Source organism: Microcaecilia unicolor, chromosome 2 (assembly GCF_901765095.1).
Source record: "Microcaecilia unicolor chromosome 2, aMicUni1.1, whole genome shotgun sequence".
Lineage (NCBI taxonomy): Eukaryota > Metazoa > Chordata > Amphibia > Gymnophiona > Siphonopidae > Microcaecilia > Microcaecilia unicolor.
Window position 1 is genome coordinate 65,972,385 of NC_044032.1, and position 21,472 is coordinate 65,993,856.

Genomic DNA, 21,472 nt, shown 5'->3' on the forward strand with positions numbered 1-21,472 from the left:
ATGCAACCAGAATAAAAACAGTACAGATATCTGGGAGGGGCTATGGATTGATCAGCTATGATTAATGGAAAGAAAATTATCAGGTATGATTATACATAATTTTACCTTCCATATCATCAAGCTGATCAATCCATAGACTGGTGGGATGTACCGAAGCAGTACTCACCCAGGGCGGGACATAGAAATCCCTGACCGCAACACTGAAGCTCCAAACCGGGCCTCCGCCCGAGCAGCCACAGTCAAGCGGTAATGCTTGGAGAATGTATGGGCCGAAGCCCAAGTTGCCGCCTTGCATATCTCTTCCAAGGATACGGAACCGGCCTCTGCCATCGAGGCCGCTTGAGCTCTTGTGGAGTGAGCCTTCAGCTGGATAGGCGGCACCTTCCCCGCGGCCACATAAGCCGCTGCAATGGCTTCCTTGACCCATCTTGCCACTGTAGGCTTAGCAGCCTGCAGACCCCTACGAGGACCTGCATACAGGACAAACAGATGATCCGATTTCCGGAAATCATTGGTCACTTCCAAGTATCTGATGATGACCCGTCTCACATCCAGATATTTAAGAGCAGAGAACTCCTCTGGGTAGTCCTCCCTACGAAAGGAAGGGAGACAGAGCTGCTGATTCACATGGAAGCGAGAAACAATCTTGGGCAGAAAGGAAGGCACTGTGCGAATAGTCACTCCTGCCTCAGTGAACTGCAGAAAAGGCTCTCGACATGAGAGCGCCTGGAGCTCGGAAACTCTTCTGGCTGAAGTGATAGCCACCAAAAAGACTGCTTTCAACGTCAGGTCTTTCAGAGATGCCCTTGACAAGGGTTCAAACGGCGGCTTCTGCAATGCTCTTAGCACCAGGTTGAGATTCCACGCAGGCACCACTGAGTGCAGAGGAGGGCGCAGGTGATTAACTCCCTTGAGAAAGCGCACCACATCTGGCTGCGAAGCCAGGGAAGCACCCTTCAGGCGGCCCCTGAAGCAAGCCAGAGCCGCTACCTGGACTTTAAGGGAACTGAGCGACAGGCCTTTGTCCAGACCTTCTTGCAGGAACGCCAACACTGAAGAAATTGGAGCAGTGAAAGGAGAAAGAGAGCCTGCTTCACACCACGCTGCAAAGATACGCCAAACCCTGGCGTAAGCAGTAGAAGTAGAGCGCTTCCTCGCTCTCAACATAGTGGCTATGACCTTGTCTGCGAAGCCCTTCTTCCTCAGACGTTGCCGCTCAATAGCCAGGCCGTAAGACCAAAGGGGGAGGGATCCTCCATCACCACGGGACCCTGATGTAACAGGCCCTGCTCCACTGGCAGCCGCAGAGGATCGTCGACTGAGAGCCTGATCAAGTCCGCATACCAGGGACGTCTGGGCCAATCCGGACCCACCAGGATTATCCTGCCGGGATGCTTTGCCACCCGGTCTAGCACCCTGCCCAACATGGGCCAGGGCGGGAACACATAGAGAAGCTCTTGCGTCGGCCATTGTTGGAGAAGAGCATCTACTCCCAGGGATCGAGGGTCCCGTCCTCTGCTGAAGAAGCGCGGCACTTGGCAATTGGCCGATGACGCCATCAGCTCTAGGCTCGGCTGGCCCCAGCGCTTCGTGATGTCCAAGAACACCTGAGCAGATAGCTGCCACTCTCCGGGCTCCAAGGTATGGCGACTGAGAAAGTCCGCCTTGACATTCATGACTCCGGCAATGTGGGCCGCTGACAGCTGCTCCAGGTTCGCTTCCGCCCACTGGCATAGACTCATAGCCTCCTTGGCTAGAGGGGCGCTCTTGGTACCTCCCTGGTGGTTGACATAGGCCACAGCCGTGGCATTGTCCGACAGAACCCGTACAGGCTTCAACACCAGTAACGGGATGAACTCCAAAAGCGCCAACCGAATGGCTCTGAGTTCCAGGAGGTTGATAGACCACTTTGCTTCTGCAGGAGACCAGAGCCCCTGCGCTGTCCTTCCCAAGCAGTGGGCTCCCCAGCCCGACAACGAGGCGTCCGTCGTGACGACAATCCACTCTGGGGTCACCAGAGGCATTCCCGCAGACAACTTGACTGTCTGCATCCACCAGCTCAGCGCATTGCGCCCTGCTGGGTCCAAGGGAAGGCGCACAGCATAATCCTCCGACATCGGAGTCCAGCGCTGTAGCAAAGAGTGTTGAAGTGGTCTCATATGAGCCCTGGCCCAGGGCACAACTTCCATCGTGGCCGTCATAGAGCCCAACAGCTGCACATAGTCCCAAGCCCGAAGGGGAGAGGCTACTAGGAACTGGTCCACCTGAGCCTGAAGTTTGACAATCCGATTGTCCGGCAGGAACACTCTGCCCACTTGGGTGTCGAATCGAACTCCCAGGTACTCCAGGGACTGAGTCGGGCGCAGCTGGCTCTTCTCCCAGTTGATGATCCATCCCAGGGAGCTCAAAAGAGCAACTACCCGGTCCACAGCTATGCCGCACTCTGCATAAGAGGGGGCTCGGATCAACCAGTCGTCCAGATAAGGATGGACTTGTACTCCTTCCTTTCGCAGGAAGGCCGCTATGACCACCATTACTTTGGAAAAGGTCCGCGGAGCAGTAGCCAACCCGAACGGGAGGGCTCTGAACTGGAAGTGTCGGCCCAGGACTGCAAAACGCAGAAAGCGCTGATGAGGAGGCCAGATGGGAATATGCAGGTACGCTTCCTTGATGTCCAAGGATGCCAGGTACTCCCCTGCCTTCACTGCCGCTATAACAGAGCGGAGAGTCTCCATGCGAAAGTGCCGCACTTTCAAGGCCCGATTGACCCCTTTGAGGTCGAGGATAGGCCGGACAGAACCTCCTTTCTTTGGTACCACAAAGTAAATGGAGTAACGCCCCTTGCCAAGCTGACTTTCTGGCACCGGAACGACCGCACCCAGGCGGATCAGATTGTCCAAAGTCTGCTGCACTGCCACAGCTTTGACCGGAGACTTGCAGGGAGAGAGTACAAACCCGTCTCTTAAGGGTCGGCAGAACTCTAGCTTGTCGCCGTCTCTGATGACTTCCAGCACCCAAGCGTCTGAAGTTATTGTGGTCCACTCGCCCAGAAACGAGGACAGCCGTCCTCCAATCTGCACTGGGGCGTGGACCAAGACCCCGTCATTGGGTACGAGACCCTGGGGGAGGACCGGAGGGAGCACCTCCGGGACGGCGGTCTCTGCGAAAGGAACGCTGCTTGGGGGAGAAATGCCTCTTAAAGGAAGAGGGGGCAGAAGAACCCGACCTGCCCGGGCGGTACCGACGGGCTTCCTGAAAGCGTCCTCTGGAGGTACCGGGACGAGCACTAGCCCGAGCCCTGACCTCTGGTAACTTCTTGCCCTTAGACGTGCCGAGATCGGTCACGATTTTGTCCAGCTCGACCCCAAAGAGCAGCTTGCCTTTAAAAGGCAATCTAGCCAGGCGGGATTTAGAGGCGTGGTCAGCAGACCAATGTTTCAGCCAAAGCCACCGCCGCGCAGAGACTGTCTGAGCCATGCCTTTAGCTGAGGCTCTCAAGACATCATACAGCAAGTCTGCCAAATAGGCTAAGCCCGATTCCAGGGCTGGCCAATCATCCCTCAAGGAATGATCCGAGGGGGAAGCCCGCTGCACCATAGTCAGGCACGCCCTGGCCACATAGGAGCCACAAACTGAGGCCTGCAAACTTAAAGCAGCCGCCTCAAAGGACGACCTTAAGGCCGCCTCCAATCTCCTGTCTTGGGCGTCCTTTAGGGCCATGCCACCTTCCACCGGCAATGCCGTTTTCTTAGTCACCGCAGTGATTAAAGAATCCACGGTAGGCCACAGATAGGCCTCACGTTCACTCACAGCCAAAGGATAGAGGCGGGACATAGCCCTAGCCACTTTAAGGCTCGCTTCTGGGACATCCCATTGAGCCGAAATTAAGGTGTGCATGGCATCATGCACGTGGAAGGTTCTAGGCGGGCGCTTCGTCCCCAGCATAATGGCAGAGCCAACAGGGGCTGAGGGAGAGACGTCCTCCGGAGAGGAAATCTTCAAAGTGTCCATGGCCTGTAACAACAGGTTGGGCAAATCCTCTGGGCGAAAAAGCCGCGCTGCAGAGGGGTCATCCGCTCCATCCGAGCGGGGATCCGTCTCCTCCAAGGAATCCGCAAAGGACCGTTGGGAGACCTCAGACACGCTGCCCTCATCTACATCGGAGGAGACAAATTCCTCCAAGGCCTGGGAATCAACCCGAGGGCGTTTACCTCTGGGAACCTCAACCTCTTTACCAGACGAGGGAGCGGGGGCAGCGTTGTGCATGAGGAAGGCCTGATGCAGCAGCAAAACAAACTCGGGGGAGAAACCCCCCAGACTGTGCACTTCCGCAGCCTGGGCAACAGCCCTAGGCGCACTCTCAACCGGCGCTCGCAACAGCGGGGGAGAGGCCTGCTGCGCATCCAAAATGGCGTCCGGCGCGAAACTCCGCGAAGGAGCCGCGCGGGAAGAACGGCTCTTAACTTTAGCCGCTTCTGTGCCATCGCCCAAATTAAGGGCGTTCATGGCATTAATGTCTCCAACCTCAAGGGCGGCCCAAGAAGAAGCCGTCCGAGCCGCGTGGCCGGCCAAAATGGCGGAGGCGAGGAGCGGGGGATGGGCGTTTATGGCGGGAAAAACCGCCACGCCGGAGGAAGGACCGGGACATTCATCGGTCACGAAACTGCCACCCAACAAGGGTGAATCAGGCTTTAAGACCCCCGCATCCCCTCTAGAAGCGCTCAAGCGACCCGGGGAGCGACCCTTTGCGCCCTCGCCCTCCGACGCCATGTGCCACGAGGAGAAGAATCGGGGAACCCCCGCCCGCTATAAAAAGGTAAAATTACCTGCTGACCGCTCCGAGTTGTAACGACCTGGTGTCCCAGTGAGTAGCTGCAATAGACGCTTAAATAAACGTCGAAATAAACGCCTTTAAAGACGTTTAAAATTTTTTTTTTTTTTTTTTTCAACGGAGCCAGCGGGAGGGGGGAGAAAAGGAGGGACCTGGCACCACCAGGTTTGCACTTGCTCAAGAGAGCCCTCAACCCCAGGCACTCAACAAAACCTAAAAATTAGGCTTGGAGGCCTAGCCAGAGCTGCTGCTGCTGTGTGTGACCACCACCTGCTGAGATAGAGAACATACTGAGGAGTTTCCGGCAGCACATGACCACATATAGGGAGGCAAAAGTTTGCTCTCTATCTCCACCTGCTGGTAGATGGACACAACCCACCAGTCTATGGATTGATCAGCTTGATGATATGGAATATCCCTTTTTGAGGAGTAGCCTAATGGTTAGTGCAGTGGGCTTTGATCCTGGTGACCTGGGTACAATTCCTACTGCAGCTAGCTCCTTGTGACCTTGGCCAAGTCACTTAACCCCCCCCCCCCCCCCAATTGTTTGTTACAAAAATTAGATTGTGAGCTCTTTAGGGACAGAGAAAGTACCTGCATATAATGTGTACAGTGCTGCATATATGTAGTGGCGCTACAGAAGTGATTAATAGTAGTAGTAGTAACCTAACCCTCTCAAGGGCTGTAAAAAACCATAACCTTGAGGAACAGGCAGAGGTTCTCCTACTTTCAAATAAATCAGATCCACTGGACCAATCTGGAGCAACCAGGATAATCAGCGAAGGATGATCTTCTATTCTCCTTATGACTTGGCCTATAAGTAGCTACAGGAGAACACCACAGCTGAATCAGGGAATGCATCATCCTGGAGCCCCAGTCTAAAAAAAACACAAACAAAAAAAAGCCCCCTGGAATTGTGCTGGGTAGGAATTAGGTCCATGTGGAATAACCCCATGTGACTGAGTGAAGGAGTGGCCTAGTGGTTAGAGTGGTGGACTTTGGTCCTGGGGAACTGGGTTCAATTCCCACAGCAGGCACAGGCAGCTCCTTGTGACTCTGGGCAAGTCACTTAACCCTCCATTGCCCCAGGTACACATAAGTACCTGTATATAATATGTAAGTCGCATTGAACCTGCTATGAGTGGGAAAGCGCGGGGTACAAATGTAAGAAAAATAAAATAAATTATCTGCTGTGTCAGAATTTAAGAAAGTGTGGGACAGGCACATGGGATCTCTTAGGAAGAGGAGGTGTTAGGAGTTACTGAGGATGGGCAGACTGAACGGGCCACTTGGCCCTAATCTGCCGTCATGTTTCTATCTACTTTCCAGGATCCAAGGTGTTTCTGCTGAGAAAATCATCCTAGACATTTTCAACACATCTCTATCCCTCAAATTCTGCTCTGCCCAACAGAACAAGAGTCTTGCTTCCTCTGCCACCAGTGAAACTCCTGGTTCCCCCTGATTTGCTGACCTATGCTACTGCAGGTGTATTGTCCAAGAGAATCTAAACCACTACTCCTATCACTAGTGGCATGAAATACAGGACTGCTAGCTTTGATATCCAGTCTGTTTATGGGCCACACTGCTTGCTGACTGGACCACCTACCACTTACCCCAGAGTGTGAGCCCAGTCCACCAAGCTCATATCCAAATTATAATAAAACTAGGAAAAAATGCCCGTTTCTGAGTGCAATGAAACGGGCGCTAGCAAGGGGCCCCCTCCCTCCGTCCCTCGGAGCTACTTGCGTTACTTGTTTGAGGTTTGCGTTCGCCTCGCGTTTCGGCCCTCGAGTGTTATAGCTCCGCCCTCGATGTCATGATGTTTTGACGCGAGGGCGGTGCAGACACTCCAGGGCACACCGGATATCTCGGGCGCCTCAACTTCCGTGGAGGCTTCAGAACGTTGGGGTTGCCTTTTATATAGAGAGATTGGGAGGCTCCAAGTTTATCCATTTCTGGAGAAGATACCAATGTTCCACTAAGTTAAGCTGTCCTAGGCTAAACACAGAACAAGGCGACAAACCTTAAAATCCTACGATTAGAGTCCAGCAAAACATCAAGAAAGCTGATAAGGGTCTCATGTATGCCTTCACTCAGGGTATTACATTACATTTATATTCCGCAACTACCTAATAGCTCAATGCGGATTACAGTAAAAAAACAAACCAGTCACTCAGACTGGGAGATTACAAGAAAGAAAAGCCAGCACATTACATTATTATAAAATACAAAAAATTCAAAATTCAGTTTCCCCAAAACCGAATGAATAAACAAGCTTTCAGTTTCTTCCTAAACCTTAGTGAACTCCATTTGGTAAGGAGTTACAGATACTAGATGCTCGATAAGCAATAGACATAGTATGTGATTGCTTATATTTCACCCTTAAGGTTGAGGGAAAGTTAAGTTTTAACTGACTCTCCATTTGAAGGCCCTTTCTCAGCGTAGAGAATGATACTAAAGACATATAGCATATTATAAACCCACACACACACAGTTTAAACAATGATCTTGCCTCCATAAGAAGCCAATGTAATTTCCTTAACAAGGGGGTTACGCTATCCCATTTTGAAGCCCGACATCAATAGCAATGCCATTTTTTGGAGTATCTAATCAACAAGCCACTAACCTTGAACAACTAACATACAACAGATTACAATAGTAAAGCTGACTTAAAACAAGTGTTTGTACTACTAATTAAGAACGGATGTGGTACCACTCGATAGCAGCAGGTAGGGACAGGCAGACACGATCGGTTTAACTTTCTAAAAGTTTTGCATCCAGTGGTGGAGAAAGTTTCTGTACAAGATTCCATCAGATATCACCCATGGGCAGGGGCGTATCTGCGTGGGGCCACAGGGGCCTGGGCCCTCGTAGATTTCGCCCTGGACCCCCCTACCGCCGTTAACTCTCCCCCGCCTACCGCCAACCCTTTCCCCGCCTACCGCCGTCATCTACCCCGAGGTACGCTCCTGCCGGCTTTTTAAACTATTACTTCAGCTGGCGGGGGACCCCAACCCCCGCCAGCCCAGCTGAGGTCTTCTTTAACTTCTTCATCCTCGTGCTGTTAAAGCTGCATGATGCATCCTTCCAGTTGGACGGAGTTAGACGTCGCAGCACGTTGTACGGACGTCAACGTGCTGCGACGTCAAACTCCGTCCAACTGGAAGGATGCATCATGCAGCTTTAACAGCACGAGGATGAAGAAGTTAAAGAAGTCCTCGGCTGGGCTGGCGGGGGTTGGGGTCCCCCACCAGCTGAAGTAATAGTTTAAAAAACCGGCAGGAGCGGACCTCGGGAGTAGGTGACGGCAGTAGGTGGGGAAAGGGTTGACGGTAGGTGGGCGAGGGTTAATGGCGGTAGGGGGGGGGTTGACGACGACGGCGGTGGGGGGCGGCTGTAGGGGGGGGGGTTATAATGTGCCCCCTCACTCTAGCCCCTGCCCCCCCTACCACCGAACCTCAGATATGCCCCTGCCCATGGGTGAGGAATTTTACTGTCCTGCTTGTCCTCAGAGAACCCAAGCTGCTTCTCTCAATCAGAGAATCTGAAAAATTCTTCTGCTTAAATCAGTTATCAGGCAGAACAGCATCCCTGGGACCAAAAAATTCTGTCCATCCTGCTCCACCAAAACACAGTTGCAAGTATAGATCTGTAAGACTGAAAGGGGGTCCTGCTCAACAAGGAGAAGGTGACAGGATCTAGTCCAGACTCCTGTTGCACAAATCCAACATGTTTATCATCTTCTGAAGACACAGAATATTGGAATGCACCTAGGCTGCACCACACCTTATACTAGTGATGATATCACTGGAAAGAAGTGTGTTCTCTGTCTCCATCTGCTGGTAGGGTGGCATAAACTTACTCCACAACTGGACTAGTCTAGAAAGATGAAAAGGAAAAATATCATAATACCCAGAAGTTATCAGTTTCATGAAGAAGTTATTAGCTGTATAAAATACGAACTAAGTCAGCCTGAAAGCTCAATGAGAATTACTATAAAGGAGATCCACACAGGTATCCGGATGCTGCACAAACAATGTTCATAGCCCCTGGAATAGGTTGGATGGCAGACCACCCACTGACAAAAAGTGTAACTGACAGATGAGATGGGTAGGAGTTAAAAAAAAAAAAAAAAAGAAACGAAACGAAAAAGGAAACTCCTCCAGTACATGCTCAGTACAGGCCAGATTGATCAAACTGGAAACCAAAAAGAAGCACAAATCTAATCTAACCGGACACTTTTAACCCGCTTATCCCCTAACAATCTTAAAAAAAAAAGCCGTAATACATTATATAGAATTAATTAAAGTACAAATGTAAGCTAATATATCTGTTCAAGCACCCAAATGAACATAAACTGCTGGAATATACAATATAAAATAAATACAAATAGAAGACAACCTTTTCTTACAAACTTCTCTCGATTACATGTGGCTGCTTCTATCACAGGCTATGTTATCTATATCACATATTTTATTTTGCTCTTTTACACTTAAGTGCAAGGCTGAGTCAGTCAGACCCACAGTCCCTCAAGTTCACCATCCTCAGACAGTGGCCCATCTTGGCAAATCATTAATTTGCATAACATTTACTAAACACTTAGCAAACTGTACTCTATGTCCTTGCTTCTCACACTGAAGTGTGAAGATTCTTGTCCTAGGCAATTAATTAGGAAAGATGGCTCTATAACTATTTAACAAAGAGCAGGTCGCGCTCCTTGGGGCAAACTTTGGGGGCAGACCCCGGAGGTTCATGATGCAGCTTTTATTCCTCTCCGTTATTGCTTTTACCGTCACAATGCCACCTCTAGTTTGCCATCCATTGGACTCTCCCTCCACCACTATACCTGTTTTCTTTGGGAGGCACCTCACCTGCCAATTCCGTTGCAGCCACCCCACTGTTCCTTGGTAAGTTGTCTTGACACCAGCTACCTTTCTCAATGACCATGTCGATGTTCCCAGGTTATCCCTAGGCCTTTTAAATTGTTGTTCCCTCCATTCCAGCTCATGCCTTGACCTAATCTGCGGAGTCATGGCTCCGTGACGGTGAGGAGGCTTACCTCTACTAACGTCTCCCCCCCCCCCGAGTTTACCGCACTACATATCACTTGGTTGACAAAAAAAGGAGGGGGCACGACACTCCGCTACCCTTCCTTCTGTCTTTCCCAGATTCCTGAACACAGCCATTCTTACTCTGAATTCCTGGCAGTCAGATTTACAGTTCCATTTGAATTCACATTCCTCATTTACTATTCCCTACCTCCTCTGACCAAATCTTCCTAGGACTCCTTGCTCCAATCCCTCGCTGATGCAACCACCAAATTCTACAACTTAATCATTGTTGATGACTTCAACCTTCGTGTGGACGACCCTCTCTTGCCTCTAAGGTTTCTTCATTTGACATTTCTTTCTGATAGACCTAACCCAGATTGTTAACTTCCCAACCCACACTGCTGGCCACACACTTGACTTGGTTCTGTCTGTTTACATCGTCCTCTCAACTTTCTTTTTCCAATCTCTCCTCCCTTCGCATTCCCTGATCTGACCACTTCCTCATTTCCTTTCAAGTATTTCACTCATCGCCTGGCCGGGCCGGTTCTTTCTCCTCCTGTGTCCTCTAAGAGCCTCAGTCATGACCCTGATTCTTTCCAGCCTCTTTTCACTTTTTTCCATTCTTTCTTTCCTGAGCTTCCATTAGAGGCCGTGGATTGTTGGGATTCTGCACTGAATAGGCAATTCTCCTGGACTTTACCAGGTGATCCTTCCCTTCCAGCAGTCCCCACACTTCCCACCTCCAGAGATTTGCCTAAGGAGCCCTAGTTTCATGAAGGATTCTTACTCCTTAAACTACAACTCCGCAAAGCCGAGCACACCTGACAACATCGTTGTTCCAATTCCCTGCATACCTTTAAAGTCTCTGCAGCACATTACAAAAAAAAAAAAAAAAAGAGATTCAACTAGCCAATTGTAGCTACTTTCTTATGTCTCCTCATGACTCCAACTGTCCTGTTAGGGACCTGTTCAAGCTTGTCACCTAACAAATAAGCCCTTAATTCCTTGCTCTCCACAATCACAATTTCCATCAGCTGCAACTTTTCGTTGACAAGGTTGCTCAATTACTTGCTTCTCTTCCACTCCCTGCTTCTTCAGTGCCCTCTGTTTCTCTAGAACCACCTGGAATGACCTTAGCTCTCACTATGTGGAACTCTTTCACTGTGCCTTTTACTTACTGCATTTGATATTCTACTTAATAAAATGCATCTTACCATTTGTTCTGGACTCTCCCCATAAGCTTGGAAAAAGGCTGTCATTGCCCCTGTCCTAAATATTTCCTCTGGAGAGACTTCCAGCCCTTCAATCTTTCCAAGGTTACAGAAAAACTTGTTTTTGACCAACTGGCATTCTTTGTTGACAGTAATTCTACATTACACCCTAGACAATCGGGCTTTCGAACAAACCACAGTACTGATACCACCATTACCTGTCTCCTCAGTGAACTTCACTCTACTCTTGACAAAGGCCACGCTGCACTCCTGGTGTTCACTAACCTCTCCTCCACTTTTGACCTCATTGATCACACACTTCTATTGTCTCGCCTCCAAGCTATTGGTATCAATGGCTCAGTCTTGGTCTGGTTTTCTTCCTATCTCTCTGGTAGCTCCTTTTCTGTTATCACTTCTTCCTCTCACTCTGATAGCTTTTCTCTTTATTGAGGGGTCCCCCCAGGGTTCTGCCCTTTCACCTTTGTTCAATATTCTTCCTTAGTCCTATAGCGACTCTCCTACAAGATTTCAACATCCGGATCTTCTTTTATGCTGATGACATCCTCCTCATCTTTCCAATCTCCCCTTTCTCTTCTAACCTTAACACCTTATACCCTGCTACCCTGGCCATGTCCAACTGGCTTTCTGCCCACAGGCTCATCCTAAATCCATCTAAGACAGTTGTCTGTTGTATTACTGGATTTCACTTTGCTCCATTACATCCACTTACACTGTTTAATATACCATTAATCCCAGTTTCTTCATTCCATTACCTTGGGGTCATTATTGACTCCTGCCTGTCATTTGAATACCAGATCTTTGAAGTAGTCAAAGATTGGTTTTTACTGGCTCCAATGATGCCAGTCCATTAAGAAATACCTTGATTTCCCTGCTATGCATACCCTCATCCATGTTTTTATCATCTCACATCTGGATTATTGTAATTCAGTTTACGTCAGAATCTCTAACACTCAACTTCACTGTCTTCAAATATTACAGAACCCTGCAGCGCATCTATTGCTCAATGCTAAGAAATTTGACTATGTTGCTCCTTTATAACTTCAGCTCCATTGGCTATCCTTCCCTTTCTGATCCTGGTGCCCACTTATAAAATACTCCATTCCGGTTCCCCTTCCTACCTTTCAGCTGTTGTGATTCCTTATACCCTTACCCACGCGCCCTCCATTCCCTCGATGCCAACTGCCTAGTTCTTCTGTTTCCGTGACTTGCTCACTACGAAACCATGTGATCTGCGTTTTACTTCTTGGCCACCAGACTCTGGAATGACCTACTCCCCTCTCTCAGATCTGAACTTTCTTTGCCCAGGTTTAAAGCCCATCTCAAGTGCCACTTTTTTGCTTCTGCTTTTAATCTCATTACTGATTCCCTTTCCCACTAATCTTGCAGTTCTAATCAAGCATAATGTGTAGATTTAGTTAGTTCTGTGTGTTTGCTCCTACGAATGTTAGCCTTGTCCCTGTCTGCAGTTAATAGTTTCTGTATGAGTGGAGAAGTAGCTTAGTAGTTACTACAGTGGACTTTGATCCTGGGGAACTGGGTTCAATTCCTACTATAGCTCCTTGTGACTCTGGGCAAGTCACTTAACCCTCCATTGCCCCAGGTACAAATAAGTACCTATATATACTACAAAAATTGCTTTGAATGCAGTTGCAAAAACTACAGAAAGGCGGTATATCAAGTCCCATTTCCTTTCCCCTTTAAGTATGCATGCTCTCCTTGCCTGCAGTTAGTAGTTACACGTATGCCTGTCTTTTTTCCTATCAATATTTGTATTTCTTTTCTGTTTTTATTCTTATCTAAACTGTTTGACCATGTTTTTTTTTGTAAAGGAACTAGTACAATGCAATTTTAGCATTTGTAACAGAGACTATAGCAGCCTGTAATATCTCATTGCACTAGTAATACCATCAGCCCATATGATGTTTAATTATTAATAGGTACCGCATACAGTTCAAGCTTCTCCTTCTAACCTACAAATGCACTCAGTCCACAGCCCCTCATTACCTCTCTACCCTCATCTCCTCTTACGTTCCCACCTGAAACCTCCGCTTACAGGACAAATCCCTCCTCTCAGTACCCTTCTCCACCACCGCCAACTCCAGGCTCTGCCCTTTCTGCCTCGCCTCACCCTACGCTTGGAATAAACTTCCTAAGCCCATTCGCCAAGCCCCCTCCCTGCCCATCTTCAAATCTTTGCTCAAAGCCCACCTCTTCAATGTCGCCTTCAGCACCTAACCCTTATGCCTCTATTCAGGAAATCTAGACTGCCCCAATTTGACTGACTGTACACTTGTCCTTTAGATTGTAAGCTCCTTGAGCAGGGACTGTCCTTCTCTGTTAAACTGTACAGCGCTGCGTAACCCTAGTAGTGCTTTAGAAATGTTAAGTAGTAGTAGCAGTAATAATAAACAAAACACACTCCCAGTAGAAAAATAAACCATACAGTTACATAATTTTATTCTTTCATTCAAACTCATATGCATGTATTGCCCAAGTTTCACAACAACAACAAAAAAACAACATATTTTTAGCAGCTGTTCCACAAACCTACAGAGCTATTTTCACACTTTCAAGTGATAAGAAAACTAGAAACAATTTATCATTAAAAAAACCAAAACAAAAAAAAACAAGCAAATTAAAGATATGGTTTGACTTCTTACTTTGGACCGCATGGTTCTCCGTATAGTTTTGTCTTGCTTTGACTTTTCCACATAAAGGGGATTCTTGAGTAAAGCCTGGACTTTGGCATCAAATTGCACTGACCAATCCCAAACAGAATGAAAACTCAAAGGTGGGCTTTGTTTGTCTGTGTTGTCTCCACACTGCCAAAATAAACATATTTCTGATTGGCTTGGGTGGGATGAAGACAGAGCAGAACTGTTCTTGAGAAAATTTTAACAGTGATTAAGTCACAGGTCTGCCTTGAACAATTCAGCTACTGTAATTTTTTTATTACAGAAAATTTGATATTTTAATTGCAGAAGGTGAAAAATTATTTTATAATTACGTGGTCTGACATGTTACAAAAAAAGTAAAATTTAAACGGAATGCTGCATTACCTTGCACAAATAAAATATGTTAAACAGGAAATCAAAGTAACTAAACATCTGTGAGAAAGTATGAGGTGCTGAATTTATACTTCTTGCAGTATTATCTGTGTAGGATTACCATGATGTAAGGGATAAAGCCAAAGCTGGGTCAAATAAATAACTGCTGTAAAATTGCCTGATGTATTTATTTATTTTATTTTCATTTGTACCCCGCGCTTTCCCACTCATGGCAGGCTCAATGCGGCTTACATGGGGCAATGGAGGGTTAAGTGACTTGCCCAGAGTCACAAAGAGCTGCCTGTGCCTGAAGTGGGAATTGAACTCAGTTCCTCAGGACCAAAGTCCACCACCCTAACCACTAGGCCACTCCTCCACCAATATAATGTATGAAAGGAGTCCTGATTTAGATGAACAGATACAGAGTGATTTGTGGAAGTGATAAGAGTTAAAATTGTATACTTTAAGAAAGAAAAATTATGTTTGTGAAAGGAGCCTCAAGACAAACTGTAGAAGCCAAGTTAATTGTAGATAAGAAAGGTCCAGAAAAGGTGATGTGATGACTTCCAGAGCAGGACAGAACTTCATTGGTAAGTTATTTGCAGGGAAATTGCTTTTAAATTTGGGGAAAGGTAGACTTAGAGGTAAATAGGTAATCATAGAGTCTGTATTTTTAAATTACTCTACTTATTTAGAAAAGGCAGTTTAAGGAAAAGGGTTTTGTTTGTTTAGCATTTACAGTCTGGTGGAGGAGTGGCTTAATGTTTAGTGCAGCAGACCTTGATCCTGGTGACCTGGGTTCAATTCCCACTTCAGCTCCTTGTGACCTTGGAAAAGTCACTGAACCCTCTATCGCCCCAGGTACAAAAACTGATTGTTGTCCCTCTAGGAACAGAGAAAATACCTGCATATAATGTGTAAAGTGTTACGTACATCTAGTATCATTATAGAAATGATTAGTAGTTAGTTATTACAGTTCCTTAGGCTAGCAGTTAAGTTACTATTCTAAAGTTTAACACAGTATCAGTATAGAGCAGAGCTGATAGACTCCAGTATAGAGTTTAAACTTTAGTTTGCAGCACAACTTAGTGTAAAACTCTTTTGCCTATAGTTTTAAACTTGGGCTTTCTGCCAAAGCCTACAGCATTAACAGCTTCTAGAAGGCACAGCAGGGCCTAGTTGAGTCTTTCCCACCCACTCTCCCCAACACCTGCCCACCCCTAGCACATCTCTTCATTTATAGTCTTAATTTATAATCAGTTATTCTAATTAGGATAACAAGAGGGGAGTCTTCATTACAGAGTTTTAAATACATTTCCTTATTTTGAGAAGCAAACACTAAATAAAATGGAGTGGAGGAGTGGCCTAGTGATTAGAGCACAAGTCTTGAATTCCAGAGGTGGCCGGTTCAAAACCCACTGCTGCTCCTTGTGATCTTGGGCAAGTCACTTAACCCTCCATTGCCTCAGGTGTAAACTTAGATTGTGAGCCCTTCTGGGACACAGAAATATCCAGTGTACCTGAATGTAACTCACCTTAAGCTACTACTGAAAAAGGTGTGAGCAAAATCCAAATAAATAAATAAATAAAGCACACAATATACCATATAATCTAAGGGCTCTTTTATATTTGTCTAATATCCCTAGTACCTTAACAAGTTTTAAATTATCAAATAACTCACTACTACTAAGATGCAGACAGCAGTCCAACAGCAAAAGGGGTACTATCCAGTCTTTTCCATTGAGTGTCATATGTATATGATTATCTTCCAGTTGGCGAGAGGTTGTCTGTGTGTGCCCAATACAAACAACTCCTAGCTCTCAGAGAACGAGTCTGTTCTCTTAAGGCTACAATAGCAAGCTTGCCAGTCCCCTCAGCTAATCCAAGAGACAGAGGTACATAGAGGAGACCTACACAGAGGTTGTAGAGAAGTCCCACCTCTAGTCTGGCAGCCCCTGTGCTGCCTTGGAGGAGGGAGGTCTCCTAAAAGGAGAGCATCACTCTGGTGAAGTAGGAAGTAAACCTGTAGCAGGACCTGCCTGCCAGGGGATGCAATATCCTCGTACACAGGATGTGTCTCCAGGAACTTCTGCCCAAGCGAGAAGGGTTAGGACAGCTGTTTTAGTTGGTGATTTGATCATTAGGCACGTAGATAGCTAGGTGGCTAGTGGATGTGAGGATCACCTGGTCACTTACCTGCCTACTGCGAAGGTGGTGGGCCTCACGCATCACCTAGATAGGATTTTAGATAGTGCTGGGTGGGGGGAGAGCTGGGTGTCTTAGTACATGTGGGTACCAATGACATAGAAATACGAGATGAAGGTTATGGAAGCCAAATTTATGTTCTTAGGTAGAAAGCTGAAGTCTAGATCCTCCAGGATAGCATTTTCAGAATTGCTCCCCGTTCCATGCGCCGGACTCAAGAGGCAGGCAGAGTCTGAAGTCTCAATGTGTGGTTGAGACGATGGTACAGGGATTTGGGACTTCAATTTGCAAGAAACTGGGTAACATTCTGGAAAAAGGGGAGGCTATTCCGAAAGCACAGACTCCACCGTAACCGGGATTGAAACAGCCTGTTGGCGCTAACTTTTAAAAAGATGGAGCAGCTTTTAAACTACAATTTGGGGGAGGGGAGCCAACATTCACCCAAGGGCCTATGGTATGGTTAAGTGTGGTGTACCCATGAAGGATACTATTGAAACAGGACATTTAGGGAATCCCAACAGAGAGGTTTCAACAATGGTGAAAGAAAGCTATGACTGTTTAAAGTGAGAACAGGGTAAAGAATGCACATTATCCCTGTCAACTTCTAAGCAGCTTGTAGATGCAAGGAAAAAACACAATTTGAAGTATCTGTATACAAATGCTAGAAGCCTAAAAAAGAGAGTGAGTATATAGCACTAAATGATGAGGAAGATATAATAGGTATCTCAGAGACCTGGTAGGAGGAGGACATCAATTGGAAACTGTATTAACAGGGTACAAATTATATTACAACTAGTGGAACCCAGCCCGTTTCCTCAACAATGAAATGGGCCCTAGAAAGGCTCTCTTGTAAGCAATTTTTTGTCTCTCCCCTGCCCTCCCCTCCCTGTCCAGCGATTCTTCCCTTCCCTCCATGTCCAGCGATTCTCCTCTTCCCTGCCCTCCCATCCATGTCCCGCGATTCTCTTCTCTCCTGTCCTCTCCTCCCATCCTATCCATGTCCATCGATTCTGCTCTGCCCTCCCCTTGATGTGCCGCGATTCTCTCTTCCTTTGTACATCATCATTTTCTGGCTGGCTTCCCTTCCATTGGTAACATCCTGACGTCAGCTCGCCGCCAGCGTTCCCTTCCCTCTCACTGTTCCGCCCTCTGACATCATTACGTTTTGATGCGAGGGCAAGCCAATGAAGGGGAATGGAACTCTGGAGGCTGGCTGACGTCATCAGATGTTATGAACCCAGGCAGCCAGACAGCGATGGAACGTTGGAGGTGCAAATTATTATATAGGATAAGAGTGGATCGAATTGGAGGGGGGGGGGGGTTGCACTACATGTTAAAGAGGGAATTGAGTCAAACAAAAAACATGAAACAGCAGCATGGAATCATTATCGATAGAAATTCCATGAATGAAGGGAAGGCGTATTCTTGAAGGTCTATACTACTATTCACCAGGAGAGAATGGACAGATGAAGAAATGTTTACAGAAATTAGGAAAGCTGGCAAATTGGGCAACAGTATAATAAGGGGTGATTTCAATTACTACAAAAATTGCAGACTGTCACGAAATGCATAGTCACCCACCTGGGGTTACTCCGCGGCCACTTAGAGGGTCTATCCCCAGCACAGCTCTGGTCCACCTGCCGCTCGTGCTCTACACTAGCACCCTCCTCCCACCGACTGGGTCACAACTGCCTCTGGGTGAGTCTCCTGCTCTCAAATTATCCCCAGTGATTTCTAGGCTACTGGAACCACACTCCCAGTGGTCCCCCAGTTCCCAGAAAGTACCCGCAGACCCAACACACAAACCACCAGGATTCTTTATCAGTCTAGACAGACAGGCAATACACTAAACATTGTTTATTATCTTTTAAAAATCAAACAGTGGAACAAAATAGTGCAAATAGCAAACAATAACACATAACTGAAATATGGATCCATTATAACACTAACTAAACATATGTATACTGTCTAAACAGTATCTGGAAAGGTAAGGACATATAATTCACCAAGCCTCAGCAAAGAGATCTCTTTTTTTTTTCCCCCAGGCTAAGACTGAAGCAACAGCCAGCAACAACTGCTGTGTAATTTCAAACTTTAGGCCAATCAGAGTTTGATTGTGTTAAAGAAAAAGAACATTCAGTTCCCTGTAACAGCTTTATAGCAAAGAAACACCACCTACTGGCCAAATAGGAGAAATACACTTCAGGATATAATTAAAACAGGAAAATATCTAATACATTCTACAGGCTTAAAACACACTGTTTCTTCACACCGAATGAGTCGTGATACAGTGGGGCAAGTTAAATTTACATCCACTGCAGATGTGAAGTGACAACTGGCATTTATAATATCCATCTTGCTAAAGGACCACTTTATACACATGATACGGTAACCCCTGATTTAGCCCATGTTGTGGGTGGAACGGGTCCTGTCAGGATGGTTTAGATACTTAAACTAGTCCTTTTGCACAAGTCACCATGACATTATAAACATTTTAAATTAAGAAAATGAACAAAAAATATTCATAAAGATTTTCTGAAAAGTATAATTTTCAAATGGAGGTTTTTTATGACCAATGATGAACATGATAAACACTGATTTGAGCAGAGACAAATTCTGCCAACTGGTTTTTGAGGTCTTTTTCTTCCATTTGATATTTAATGATTGTTACATATGAGAGTCTATTCATATCTTGTTCAACTTTAGTTTTCTAGTTATTATTTATCAGTGGGTAAACTATTTTCTCATATATTAATTTGATTTCAATTACCCCAATATTGGCTGGATAAATTTCCATCTCTGTGCTAAGGAGGAAAAATTCCTAGATGTAATAAATGACTGCTTCTTGGAGCAACTGGTCTAGAAGCCACAAGAGAGGTAGCTGTTTTATATCTAGTCCTTAGTGGAATGCAGGGCATAGTACGAGAGGTAACGTGTTTGATCCACTGGGAAACAATGGTCATAACAAGACCAAGTTTGAGTTAATATCTGGAGTAAAGCCACAATGGGAATCTACTGTAGCAGCATTTAATCTTCGAAAGGGCAATCTGATAAAACACGGAAAATAGTTAAAAAGAAGCTAAAAGGATTGGCTGCAAAGGTTAGGACTTTAAATCAGACATGGATGCTGTTTAAAAATACCAACTTGGAAGCCTAGACCAGACACATTCCATGCATTTACAAAGGTGGAAAGAACATGACAGCTAGCATGGTTAAAAGGTGTAGTGAAAGAAGCTATCAGAGCCAAAAGAACGTCCTTTAAAGAAAGGAAAAATGAAGACAATAGGAAGCAACATAAGCACTGGCGAGTTAGATGTAAAGCACTGATAAAGAAGGCTGAAAGAGAATATGAAGAGAAACTTACTGCAGAGGCAAAAACACACAGTTAACAACTTTTTCAGGTACATCAGAAGCAGAAAGCCTGCGAGAGAATCTATGGGACTATTAGATAATAAAGTAGCAAAAAGGGACACTTAGGGAGGACAAGATCATAGTGGAGAGATGTAATTGTGAAGCGCTGCGTACGATTGGTAGCGCTATAGAAATGATTTATAGTAGTAGTAGTAGTAGATCTACCTGTACCAGAAATGGTTTTCAAAGGTGATGTGGAGGAACTGAAAGAAATCTCGGTGAACCCTGAAGATGCACTGAGCCAAATCGACAAAAAGAGTAGTAAAACACCTGGACCACAGGGCATGCATCCAGGGGACTGAAAAAACTCAAACATGAAATTGCGGATCCGCTGTTAAGTAATGAGGTAGTACAGATGATTTTAAGGAGAGGTTACATAAAATTGGAGGGTGGCCAATTTAATACAGATTTTTAAAAAGGATTCCAGGGGTGATCTGGGAATTTACAGACTGGTATGCCCGACATCAGTGCTGGGTGAAATAGTGGAAACTATTATAAAGAATAACATTATGGAATAAACAGATAAACATGGTTTAATGAGACAGAATCAACATGGATTCAGCCAAGGGAATTCTTGACTCACCAATCCGCTTCATTTCTTTGAAGGTGTGGAGAAAGGTGAGTTGGTTGATATAGTGTATCTAGATTTTCAGAAGTTCCTCATGACAGACTTCTGAGAAAATTAGAGTCATGGGATAGGAGGCAATGTTTTGTTGTGGATTAGGAATTGGTTATTGGACAAAAAACAGAGGGTAGGATTAAATGGCTATTTCTCTCAATGGAGGGGGCAGTGAAGAGTGGATTGCCATAGGAATCTGTACTAGGAAAGTTGTTAACATATTTATAAATGATCTGGAAAGCGGAAAAACAAGTGAGGTGATTAAATTTGCAGATGACAAAACTATTCAAGGTTAAAACATATGCGGACTGTGAAAAACTGCAGGAAGAACTTAGGAACTTGGAAGACTGGGCCTCCAAATGGCAGATGAAATTTAATGCAAACAAATGCAAAGTGATGCACACTGGAAAGAATAATCCGACAAAGTTACCTGATGCTAGGGTTCACCTTGAGGGTCAACACCCAAGAAAAAGATCTAGGTGTTGCTGTAGACAATACGCTGAAATCTTCTGCCTAATGTGCAGCGGCAGCCAAAAAAGCAAACAGAATGCTAGGAATTATTAGGAAAGGGACGGTAAATAAGACCAAGAATATTATAATGCCTTTGTATTGCTCCATGGTGCGACCTCACCTTAAGTACTGCATTTCAAATAAGATATAGCGGAATTAGAAAAGGTTCAAAGAAGAGCGACCAAATGATATAGGGAATGGAACTCCTCCTCCAAAACCAAGGGTTGAACTGCTTGCCAGCACCGAACAAGGGCTGAGAGCTTCTTTATATATACTAAAATGGGGAACAGTTCCAAAATTCATGGACACGTAGTCAGCATTACAAGGTACAAAAATACACAAAACACTTGCACTGTTCCTCCATATATGGCAAGCAGTTCAACCCTTGGTTTCAGAGGTCAAAACCACAACTGTTCCAACACAACATCCAGTCATTAATAATTAATACAACTATAGTACTAATAACATCATCTATTTAAATATAACTTTCACTTTGGCATTAACATAATTTATTACATCAGGTGGGGAGTGTTTCAGTTATTTTTAGAACTTCTTGTTGTGCTGTA

The 21,472-nt window shown here is 45.8% G+C and overlaps 1 protein-coding gene across 3 annotated transcripts in view; it reads right to left on the reverse strand.

Moving 5' to 3' along the window:
* MTMR12 (myotubularin related protein 12) overlaps nucleotides 1-21,472 on the reverse strand; it is a 312,654-nt gene that overhangs the window by 9,718 nt on the left and 281,464 nt on the right. For all 3 annotated transcript variants that reach the window (XM_030193003.1, XM_030193002.1, XM_030193004.1), the window contains one exon: nucleotides 13,775-13,936. In XM_030193003.1, the coding sequence (XP_030048863.1) occupies nucleotides 13,775-13,936 (162 nt within the window). The remainder of the gene's footprint in view (nucleotides 1-13,774; nucleotides 13,937-21,472) is intronic.